This window comes from Podarcis gaigeae (assembly GCF_964106915.1).
Source record: "Podarcis gaigeae genome assembly, chromosome: 7".
NCBI lineage: Eukaryota > Metazoa > Chordata > Lepidosauria > Squamata > Lacertidae > Podarcis > Podarcis gaigeae.
In genome coordinates this window covers 10,659,409-10,671,559 of record NC_139683.1, presented here as the reverse complement: position 1 = coordinate 10,671,559, position 12,151 = coordinate 10,659,409, and the positions used below count along the sequence as shown (strand labels likewise).

General features: G+C 42.9%; 2 protein-coding genes across 2 annotated transcripts in view; one reads left to right on the top strand and one right to left on the bottom strand.

The window, feature by feature from the left end:
* The window catches only part of TG (thyroglobulin), a 179,549-nt gene that overhangs the window by 104,403 nt on the left and 62,995 nt on the right, over positions 1–12,151 (top strand). The gene's annotated exons all lie outside the window — the stretch shown is intronic.
* Positions 1–12,151, bottom strand: part of SLA (Src like adaptor) — a 28,339-nt gene that overhangs the window by 6,447 nt on the left and 9,741 nt on the right. Inside the window, exons 3-6 of the mRNA XM_083749419.1 lie at positions 8,623–8,722; positions 5,916–6,002; positions 2,764–2,867; positions 735–866 (exon numbers count right to left, since the gene is read on the bottom strand). Of these exons, the coding sequence (XP_083605545.1) occupies positions 735–866; positions 2,764–2,867; positions 5,916–6,002; positions 8,623–8,722 (423 nt within the window). The remainder of the gene's footprint in view (positions 1–734; positions 867–2,763; positions 2,868–5,915; positions 6,003–8,622; positions 8,723–12,151) is intronic.

Sequence of the window (12,151 nt, the reverse complement as noted above, 5' to 3'; positions counted from 1 at the left end):
CTGGATATTTGTTTCCTGCAGACTCATAGTTTGACCCTTGGGTGACGGTTATGCAATGGCCACTACCTAGGGGCGAGCAAATCGTGTCCCTGTGTCTCTGCACATCTTTCAGCATGCTGACATATGAAATTGGATCTGCAGCCTTGTCAAATAATAATAATAATAATAATAAATTTTTATTTATACCCCGCCCTTCCTGGTTCAAAAACTGGGCTCAGGGTGGCTAACAGCAAATTTAAAACACTTAATTGTAAAAGCAGCATAAAATACATTATAAAAACATGAATAACAATAAAATTCAAAGTTTGGAAATTTAGGGGAAATCCATCTAATAAACATTAGATGATCTCCAGGGCTAGCTGGCTGAATTGGTCCTACTTGGGCCAGCGAGGAGGCCAGGAGAGAATTAGCTGTGGGGTCTCAGAGTGGGTAATCTTCATAATAGAGGAGGGGGAGGGAAGAGAAGGGAAATAAAAGATCAGGCTGAATTCAAATTAAAAGCCAGGAGGTTAAATCCTAGTCTCATGGGACAGAGCATTCCACCAGGTCAGAGCCATCACTGAAAAAGCAGAATATCTGAGCATTCCATGGGATTACCATTTGCTATTGTGCATCATGCTCTCCACTCAAAAGCCCAAGGTAACCGTATGAATTAAAGCAGACTTATGCAGTGAGCTGTGTTTCTGAAAGATTGAAAATGCTTGTTTGTTTTTGAGCAGAATGAGCCCTCTTACCAGAATAGTGATTTACGAGGTCCTCAAGGCACTGGAAAGTTTGCCGAGGAGAGATATAATACCAGTTGTTTGGCAGGCGGAAGATTCTGTAATGTTTCACTTGTACGTGCCGGACTGACAACGAATATAAACCTAGAGAAGGGAGAAAAGTCAAACAATCATCCATTTGTCTGGATACTGAGAAACTCGGGAGCAGTTAAGACATTTTAGAGGGATAGAGACACTGCAAGCACACCTTGTTTTTACCCCATTTGGCTTGTCATGCCAACCTCTAAAGAATAATTGGAATTAGAGCTTGGTGGGGATAATTCCTTATTATAAGGTGCTATGGGAGCGGGTGGCGCTGTGGGTTAAACCACAGAGACTAGGACTTGCTGATCAGAAGGTCGGCGGTTCGAATCCCCGCGACGGGGTGAGCTCCCGTTGCTCTGTCCCTGCTCCTGCCAACCTAGCAGTTCAAAAGTACATCAAAGTGCAAGTAGATAAATAGGTACCACTCTGGAGGGAAGGTAAACGGCGTTTCCGTGTGCTGCTCTGGTTCGCCAGAAGCGGCTTAGTCATGCTGGCCACATGACCTGGAAGCTGTACGCCACCTCCCTCAGCCAATAAAGCAAGATGAGCGCCGCAACCCCAGAGTCGGTCACGACTAGACCTAATGGTCAGGGGTTCTTTTAGCTTTATGAATGCCTTGATAGAGCCCCCCCCCCAAAAAAAAATATTCCCAGGATTCCCATGGATAGGGAAAAACTGTTAACCTAGCGCAGGAATTGCAGGGCCTATGGCTCTCCAGATCCCAGATCCATCTAACATGGGATGAAAGCAGCTGTAGGCAGGGCTACATTTTACTCACCCCAGACTCTGGAATCAGCTATATGGCTGCAAATACAACATTTTAAGTGTGTTTTAAGTACATTATAGAAATGCAACACTAGAGGGCAATGGTGAGCTAAGGGCAAATTCAATATATACTTTAAAATGGTTTTTGTTTTGTTTTTAAAAAGCATTTTCATAGTGGTTTTTTTATATATGTGTAGATCCAGCCCTAGTCAAAATCTTATATAAATTATAAATTATATAAATTATAGCTGGGGACCTTTTTGCTGCCATTGAATTTTCACAATCGCTGTGGCACGTAAATTAAAAGCTCAGTGAGCTAAGCTGCGGCAACTTTTGAAATACTGGACATGCCTTAATGTGGTCCAAGTCAGAGGGCTGGTGTTAACCTTCAAAGCTCTTAATTTTGGGGGTTCGAGTTATGCATAGGTCTACCTTTACCCATATGATCCTGCCCAGTTTGTTTCTGGGCCCAATTCCAGGTGCTCTCATTAGTGTTTGAGGCCCTATATAACTCAGGTTCTAAATATCTTCATGACACGTTCCTTGCCTACAGACCCTCTTTGATGTTAAAACCAACCAAATGGGCTTTCTTAGTAGCTCCGCCCAAGTTAGGGTGGGTAAGAAATAATATTTAAACTCAACCTCAGATGCTCTGATCCTTTTACCACTAGTAAAATCAATTAGATTAGCGGGCATAAGCGATAGGGCATTTTCAGTGGTGGCCCCTGTGGTTCTGAAACTTCTTTCCAGGTGAACTGTACATGGTCCTTGCAGTGAACGCCTTCAAATAGGTCTTTATAATGTATCTGTTCCGCACTTCATTTCCCTACTGGGTGTTTTTGTGCTGCTGGTTCTTTGAGTCTTCAAGCTGTCCTAGAATCATAGAATTGTAGAGTTGGAAGACTTTAAAGGTATATAGCAGGCATAGGCAAACTCCGGCCCTCCAGATGTTCAGGACTACAATTCCCATCATCCCTGACCACTGGTCCTGTTAGCTAGGGATGATGGGAATTGTAGTCCCAAACATCTGGAGGGCTGGAGTTTGCCTGTGCCTGGTATATAGTGTGTACGCAGTCATAGTCCAAAACATCTGGACGACACAAAGTTTGCGAAGTCCGGTTTAAACTGCCCTTAAGAGGAAGTATCAGGCAGAGAAGTGGGAAAAGTTGAAAGCAAAATCTCATTTTCTCACCTTTTGTTGTTTCGCTCTTTCTAATCATGAACGAGCCAATTCTGGTGTTGGGAAGCAGCAGAAGTTCTTCAGCTTTTTCTCTTCCCAGACCTTCAAATAACCAACTGTGGGAGAAAGGAGGCTGGGGTTATATGAGTGAAAAGGCAAACTGGTCTTGTCCACAGAAATGCAGACTTAACTAGGGAAGTACCATATACAGTGGTACCTCGGGTTACAGATGCTTCAGGTTACATACACTTCAGGTTACAGACTCCACTAACCCAGAAACAGTACCTCGGGTTAAGAACTTTGCTTCAGGATGAGAACAGAAATCGTGCTCTGGCGGCGTGGAAGCAGCGGGAGGGCCCATTAGCTAAAGTGGTGCTTCAGGTTAAGAACAGTTTCAGGTTAAGAATGGACCTCCGGAACGAATTAAGTACTTATCCCGAGGTACCACTGTAATGTATTTTTGGTACTGCTACTTTAAAAAAAAATATCACTGCGAATGTGGACATCCCCCAGTAGCTGGAAAATTGCTGGTTATGAATGGCAAGGGAGTTCCCCCAAAATATAGTGCTTTCAGCATTTGTAAGAGAGATTTATGCCAGGGACAGGGAACCTGTGGCCCTCTAGATGTTGCTAGACTCCAACGCCCATCATTAGGGATGGAGGGGAAATTCAATTCAGTACACATTTTAAGTCATATCTATCAAATCCACACTTTCTGAGACAATACGCAAGCCAAATCACAGTGAAGCAGATTGGAGGGATTTAGGGGTAGCCCTCCTCCTGAGCTGAAGTGTGATGTCAATATCGTCCCACCCAAGTTGAATCAGAGTGCTCTGCCCCTCTGTTTTTTCTGTATAGAAAGCAACATGTTTCTGCTTTCGTAGATTTTCACGGGTACAGGAATGCAGGTTTTGGTGTCCTCGGGTGTCTTCCCGTGTAAAAGTTGGGGTGTCTAGGCGACGTTTCGACGAGGTCTCACTCGTCATCTTCAGGCTGGTGCTTTCGGCTTCTTGTTACTGGAACAGAGCGGGATCTCAATGTTTGAGTTCCTATAAATACTGTAGAGGGGGTGTGGTGTCTAGCCTCCAATGTTCTGGGCAGAGAGGAAGTTCCCAGGCTAGTGTGCCTTTTCTTCTTTTGTTCCTTAATTACTTCAAGTAATTAAGGAACAAAAGAAGAAAAGGCACACTAGCCTGGGAACTTCCTCTCTGCCCAGAACATTGGAGGCTAGACACCACACCCCCTCTACAGTATTTATAGGAACTCAAACATTGAGATCCCGCTCTGTTCCAGTAACAAGAAGCCGAAAGCACCAGCCTGAAGATGACGAGTGAGACCTCGTCGAAACGTCGCCTAGACACCCCAACTTTTACACGGGAAGACACCCGAGGACACCAAAACCTGCAACATGTTTCTCTATCTACCTTGTCATCTATCTCTAGGTCCACGGGCTTTGCAAGACGTTGAGGATGTCCAAAATGTCGCCTGCAAAGCACTGGAAAACTCTGGGTTGCTTTGTTGTTGTTAAAGCACAGCAGTAGGGAGTCTTTCTTCAGTTAAAGGCATCATTTAATTTTAAAAAACTCCTACACAGCTCTTCTTTATCACCCCACCCCATCTCTTCAGAACTCCCCTAGCAGTGTTCTAGGGAGTGTTGCGTTGCAAACAAAGTTTTTTTTTTTAAAGTGCATGCAAAAATTTACACCTCTCAGCCACCTCTTATTTATTTTAAGGTAGGAAAGAGCAAAATAATTTCTGCTCCCCTGAGCAAGAGACGACCCACACTCTCCTGCTACTTATATGGGATGATGGAATTCATTTTGCTTCCCCCACAAAAAGTTTGGGTTCCTCTGCCTGTAAATTCCATCCACTTTGGTCAAAAGATGGGAATGTCATAGTTGGTTTTAGATTCTCCATTATCGCAAGCAAAGAAACACAGAGGTTCATTTTATACAGTGGCTCACAAGCCAAATTACTATATATCCTAACACATTATTCAGGTCCTTATGTATCATCTATCTATCTATCTATCTATCTATCTATCTATCTATCTATCATCTATCTATCTATCATCTATCTATCTATCTATCATCTATCTATCTATCTATCTATCTATCTATCTATCTATCATCTATCATCTATCTATCTATCTATATCTATCTATCTATCTATCATCTATCTATCTAATCTATCTATCTATCATCATCTATCATCTACCATCTATCATCATCTATCATCTACCATCTATCATCTATCTATCTATCTATCTATCTATCTATCTATCTATCTATCTATCTATCTATCATCTATCTATCATCTATCTATCATCTATCTTCTATCTATCTATATCTATCTATCTATCTATCTATCATCTATCATCTATCATCTATCTATCTATCTATCATCTATCTATCTATCTATCTATCTATCTATCTATCTATCTATCATCTATCATCTATCATCTCTCATCTATCTATCTCTCATCTATCTATATCTATCTATCTATATCTATCTATCTATCTATCTATCATCATCTATCTATCTATCTATCTATATCTATCTATCATCTATCATCTATCATCTATCTATCTATCTATCTATCTATCTATCTATCTATATCATCTATCATCTATCTATCATCTATCTATCATCTATCTCTATCATCTATCTATCTATCTATCTATATCTATCTATCTATCTATCTATCTATCTATCATCTATCTATCTATCATCTATCTATCATCTATCTATCTATCATCTATCTATCATCTATCTATCTATCTATCTATCTATCTATCTATCTATCTATCTATCTATCATCTATCTATCATCTATCTATATCTATTATTATCATCATCTATCTACTGTATCTGTCTGTCTGCCCAGCTTTTTTATACAGATTATGATTATTATCAATTATATTTGTATCCCACTTTTCCTCCCAGGAGCTCAAGTTGGCTTACATAGTTCTCCTCCCCATTTTATCCTCACAACAACCTTGTAAGGCAGGTTAGGACTATAGGCCCAAGGTCATATAGTGAGCTTCATGGCTGAGTGGTGATTTGAACCCTGATCCCCGGGTCCTAGTCTGACAACGCTACCTGACACATTTCTATGATGCACAAAATACAGCTGTGCCAAGACAACACTGGGAGTTTCCTCACCCGTGGTAAACTTTTGCTACACATTTTTCCGGGATGTAGTTTTCTTGACCTGTAGTGAGGGAACGAGCTCTCCACCAGCCTCCTTCGCTGCAAGAGAGAGAGAAAGAGAGATAGATATGAAATGCATATTGAAATTTACAGTCATTGTAGCGAAACAAGGCGAGTGGGGAAAATGGTCTAAAATATATCCCTGTGGGTTGTGAACTCTGACAGACATATGAGGGATAAAGGTGATCATTAGTGAAACTACTAGACTTCCTCTTTCCACCCGTTGTATAAAAAAAGAAACTCAGTAAAGTTAATGAGACTTCCTGTTTCCAGATGAGGTAACATCTCCCCCTTCCCCCCAAATCGTATGTCAGCTGCTCATTTCGCTGTTGTCTCTGCCGGAGATTTGCAATTTACAACTCTGTCATCTGTCTGGAATACCCACATGCCCGTTACAAGAGGAAGATCGTTTCTCTGTGCTACTTTAGGTCAAGGATGAGGAATCTCAAGTCCAGCGACCTAATGTGGCCCTCCAAGCCTCTCTGTGTGGCCCTCAAAAGTCTCCCCAGGCCACACACCAGTGTAAACAAGAGATGCATGTCAGGGCAAAAATCTTTGGGAATGGCTGACCATTCAATAGGATGCACTCACCTTAAAGGTAAAGGGACCCCTGACCATTAGGTCCAGTCATGGCCAACTCTGCGGTTGCGGCGCTCATCTCACTTTATTGGCCGAGGGAGCCGGCGTGGCCAGCATGACTAAGCCGCTTCTGGAGAACCAGAGCAGTGCACGGAAACGCCATTTACCTTCCCACTGGAGTGGTACCTATTTATCTACTTGCACTTTGAAGTGCTTTCGAATTGCTAGGTTGGCAGGAGCAGGGACCAAGCAATGGGAGCTCACCCTTCGTGGGGATTCGAACCACCAACCTTCTGATTGGCAAGTCCTAGGCTCTGTAGTTTAACCCACAGTGCCACCCGTTTCCCTTTGCACTCACCTTACATTGTTTAAATAAAAAGAATAAATTAAAGGTGATGGCATTGTTAGCATATTAATAAGCATTTCCAAAGAATGACACACACACACCACTATCTAGGGATAAAATAGGGCTGCCATATGTCCAGGTTTTCCTGGACACATCCGCGAATCAGATTGAAAAATGGCGGATTTTTGCTGAATAGGCAATATGTACGGGAAAACCCAGATGTATGGGAAGTGAATTGAAGAATACACTGTCCTTGAGTTGCTTAAATGTTAAGGTTAATATGAAGCCACTGTGATTGTTCACATGCTAACTTTAGCAGGGCCTGAATGCTCTGGGTGATATTTAACTAAAAATCCATACTAAATAGCGCCAATGAAATCGACAAACTCAAGCAAATCGTGGCTCATTCAAGTCCATTGTTTTCGGTGGGTCTGCCCTGAGTATGTCAGCCTAATACCATCCTGTATAGTAAAGGTACAGGGACCCCTGACCATTAGGTCCAGTCGTGGCCGACTCTGGGGTTGCGGTGCTCATCTCGCTTTATTGGCCGAGGGAGCCAGCGTACAGCTTTCGGGTCATGTGGCCAGCATGACTAATCTGCTTCTGGTGAACCAGAGCAGCACACGGAAACGCTGTTTACCTTCCTGCTGGAGCGGTACCTATTTATCTACTTGCACTTTGACGTGCTTTTGAACTGCTAGGTTGGCAGGAGCAGGGACTGAACAACGAGAGCTCACTCCGTCGTGGGGATTTGAACCGCCGACTTTCTGATTGGCAAGCCCTAGGCTCTGTGGTTTAACCCACAGCGCCACCCACGTCCCATCCCATATACACCATCCTGTATATTTGACTGCAAAGCTGGGATCTTTGCAGAAACTTTTCAAGCGCCCGTACCACTGATTCTAACAGGCAGACTGTTGAATGATAGGGGAAGTAACATTTTCTGTAGCTCTCAGTACAGAAGTTTGCAGCGCAGCCCCATGGCCCATTCTCTCATTTGAGTTACAGCTTTTGGCCCGGGCTGCAAGTTCCCTGAGCTTTCTTTCGTGCCTCAGCAGAATCAAAACAGGAAAAGGAAAGTTCCACTAAGTGCTGACTTTCATGCATGTGGGCTACGGTCTCCAATGCGTGATTGGTACACAACAGGTAAATTTGAGCAAAATCCATCCGGTTTTTTATTTCTTTATAGACAAGCAAATGCCTGTTATGAGCAACGCCCTCTGAATCACCTGAGCCATGCAAAACACCTCAGAGCCCTAACCCCTTAAGAGCGGAGCTTTCCTTGTTGCCCAGTTATTTACAAAACAGAGACTTTCGGTTGTTTCTTACACATAGGAAAAGTGACTTCACCCCCTCAGTTTCACATGCGGAGATAGAGAGGAGGGGGAATTTGTTGGAAACTACTTAAATCAGTTGCCATTGATAGGGTTCGGAAACCATTTTCTCCCCCAGCTCAAATGGACTAGAACCTTGAGAGTTGTATGTTTTATTTCCAGTAGCTCATGGGAGCCCGTTGGGTCTCCTCTTCAGACCCTCACATGTCCCCTGACCGTTGATGCTGCAAACCAATTTTGCTGCCGCTGCCAATTTTTGTGGCACGAAGGGGATGGGGACACCTACCCAAAATCGCACTTCCCGGCAGCACAGCATTGAATAATGTGAATTTCTCAGCTGTCCTTCAATTTAATGCAAGCTTCTTTTTTTGAAAATAAAATAAAATAGGAAGGTACTCACTCTGATATCACACGCAATTTTTCTCCGACGTGAAATATAGGTTGGCTTATATCCGGATCAGGGTAGTTGTCAAGGACAGCAAGGAAGTCACTTCTATGACCTGAAGAAGAGTGAAAGATGCAAAATATGAAGTCAATATGTTCACCAGAATCCAGTCATAACCTTGGTGCATCCAAGGCCTTGACCCACTATACCTGAAGGAGCATCTCCACTCCCATAGTTCAGCCCAGACACTGAGATCCAGCTCCGAGGGCCTTCTGGCGGTTCCCTCCCTGCTAGAAGAGGTTGTAGGGAACCAGGCAGAGGGGCTTCTCGGTGGTGGCGCCCACCCTGTGGAACACCCTCCCACCCGATGTGAAGGGAATAAACAACTATCTGACTTGTAGAAGACATCTGAAGGCAGCCCTGTTTAGGGAAGTTCTTAATGTTTGATATTTTATCACATTATTATTATTATTATTATTATTATTATTATTATTATTACTCTGTTGGGAGCTGCCCAGAGTGGCTGGGGAAACCCCGGCAGGGTATAAATAATAAATTATTATTATTATCCCAGAGGAATATGTTTCAGAAGATGTGGGCGAACGTGAATCCTAGTACAGTGGTACCTCGGTTTATGAACTTCCGTTCTTAGACCGAGGTAAAGTTCGCAAACCGAGACACTACTTCTGGTTTTGTGGAGTTTGTAAACCGAATTGTTCGTAAACAGGACCGTTCTTAAACCGAAGTCCCTATCATTTCTGATAGATTCAAATCCAGTACTTAAGTCTGTTGAGAGATGTTGACACCTCTCTGGAAATGTCATCTTTTGAACAGGAAGCTCTTCCTTTAATATCTGTTGTCGGGGGGACTCAGTCCCTGTGGTGACTCAGTGGGGAGATCAATGCACTCTGCACATGCCCAAGGTTCTCTTGCATTTATGCTTACCTCACATGTTCCTAAATTGAGCCCTAGCACTTAAAAAACAGAACTCCTGTGGCCGTGTGGCCTCACGCACATGGAGTCCCCTCAAAGGATCCCGAGAACTGTGGTTTGCTCCTCTCAGAGCTCCAGTTCCCAGCACCCTTTAAAAGAAATGCAGTTTCCAGGATTCTCTGGGGAAAGCCATGTGCTTTCACATTGGCGATGTGATCTTAGTGTAACATAATGAATGAACTGCACCCCTTAAATGCTATTCAGACTGCCCACTAACCCTCTCTTCCCAACTGGTTCTCAAAGGGTCTGGCAGGCGAGGATGGGAAAACTCAAGGACAATCAAAGAAAAATGTAAACATTTCAGTGTAGTACTGTCTAGTAAAATATACTGTCATTATTATTATTATTATTGTGGAATATGTAGCTGCTTTCTGGATGTCTCATGGTCGTATTATAAAGTAGTTGTGTTCTATGTGTTTTTATATATAAATAAAATTATAAAAAATATAAAATCATATATCTATAATTTTATATTTCATTTTCAGCTTTTGCAAATATTTTGACAAGAAAAACCGAATCTTTACAAATCTAATTTACCTTCCCCTCGACTTCCCTCCCCTCCTTTCTGCGGTTATTTTTTTCATATCGTTTTATTACTGCATATCCAATTCATACATATTTACAATTTTTCCTTTGTCTTCCCCTTAATTCTCTCTTACTGCATGTGTTCGTATCAGTCCCTCAAATGTTTTAATTTGTATACAATGCGTCTTCAAAGAGTCAATGAATTTTCTGCATTCTATTTTAAAAAGTCCACCTCCTTGATTTCTTGTTCTTCCGGTGAGTTTCACCATTTCTGCATATCCCATTAATTTTAATTGCCAATCTTCCTTTGACGGAATTGTTTCTTCCTACCATCTTTGGCCATAAATCGTTGTCTTCTGTGTTATAAATCAAACACTGCTGGGAGTTCTTTCTTTTTGTTTTCCTTTTTTTTAATCAATGAAAAATTCAGCGTTGTGAAAGCAAATTTTCATTCTGAAAGTGTGGCACAGAGAAATTTATTTTGAGAACCATTGGAGGCCCACATTACCTCTACCTAAGAGCTGCATAAAATCCTGTCAAACCCTGTTTAGTTGCCATCACTTATGTGGCACCTGAATGCCATCTCCCAAAGCCTAGCTGGCAACACATTTCAGGTACATATTCAGCCCTGTTCACTGCTAGGACTAGGGCAGCTTTTGCCACGATAGCTGCTATCTCCTGCCTCTGGGCTGCTACAATCTAATCAGGCGATGACACGTTGATCTTCTTATGTCAAGCAAGCAGTACATCTTTGTCTTGCCAATCGTCTAAAAATAGTTTGAGGCTTAAAAATAGCGCAGGGCGGAAATGCAAAACCACAGGAAGTCAGAAAAATCAAGGTCGCGTTTCCTGTTTAGTTAGCAGTTGGGCTGGGTACCTCTTGACTTGGCTGGCTCCTCTACCAGCAACACAGCTGCTATCGGCAGAGAAAACAAGGACACCTTCGTCATAAAGGCACAAGATAACATTTACATGTCCTGTTTGCTCATGCGTAAATTTATCGGGAAGTGAGATTGTAAGGAGAGACCACAACATAGCGCTTTGCATTCAGGAGGGGGTTTGCAGTCCATCCTTGTTGCCGTGCCATTTTTGCTTGTTTTCTTCTCCCTCCCAATACGTTTTCCTTTTGTGCTGTGTGTCTTTAGACTGTTAAAGTGAGGACAAAAACTGTCCTGTTTGCAGTGATCTGTAAACTGCTCTGGAAGACTCTTTTTGGGGGAGGTGGTATGCCCCACGGACACATGGGAGGTGGGACACGGGTGGCGCTGTGGGTTAAACCACAGAGCCTAGGACTTGTTGATCAGAAGGTCGGCGGTTCGAATCCCGACGGGTGAGCTCCCGTTGCTCGGCCCCTGCTCCTGCCAACCTAGCAGTTTGAAAGCACGTCAAAGTACAAGTAGATAAATAGGTACCACTCCTGCGGGAAGGTAAATGGCGTTTCCGTGCGCTGCTCTGGTTCACCAGAAGCGGCTTAGTCATGCTGGCCACATGACCCAGAAGCTATACACCAGCTCCCTCGGCCAATAAAGCGAGATGAGCGCCGCAACCCCAGAGTCGGTCATGACTGGACCTAATGGTCAGGGGTCCCTTTACCTTTTTGTGCCCCACGGAGGACCTTAAGGTCCATAAATAGCAACACCCTAGAGGTCCCGGGCCCTAAGGAAGTCAGATTAGCCTCAACCAGAGCCAGGGCCTTTTCAACACTGGCTCCAGCCTGGTGGAACGCTCTGTCTCATGAGACCAGGGTCCTGCGGGATCTTTTTTTAAAATTTCTTTTTATTGAGTTTCTCTTAAAAAAAAACCAAAAGAAAAAAAAAACAAATCAACAAATTCAAAAGAAATATCCATACATAGCACAAAAATAACATCCATTACAGTTCTTTGCTTTCTTCCTTGAATCTTTATATCTTTAGATATTTAAACCTTTCCTCTACACACCCATTGACCTCCTTCCCTCCCGATTTCGGGCTTCTTCATAAAAATTCTTTCTTATTTCTGCAGCTATTAATTGTTAATGGTTTACGCG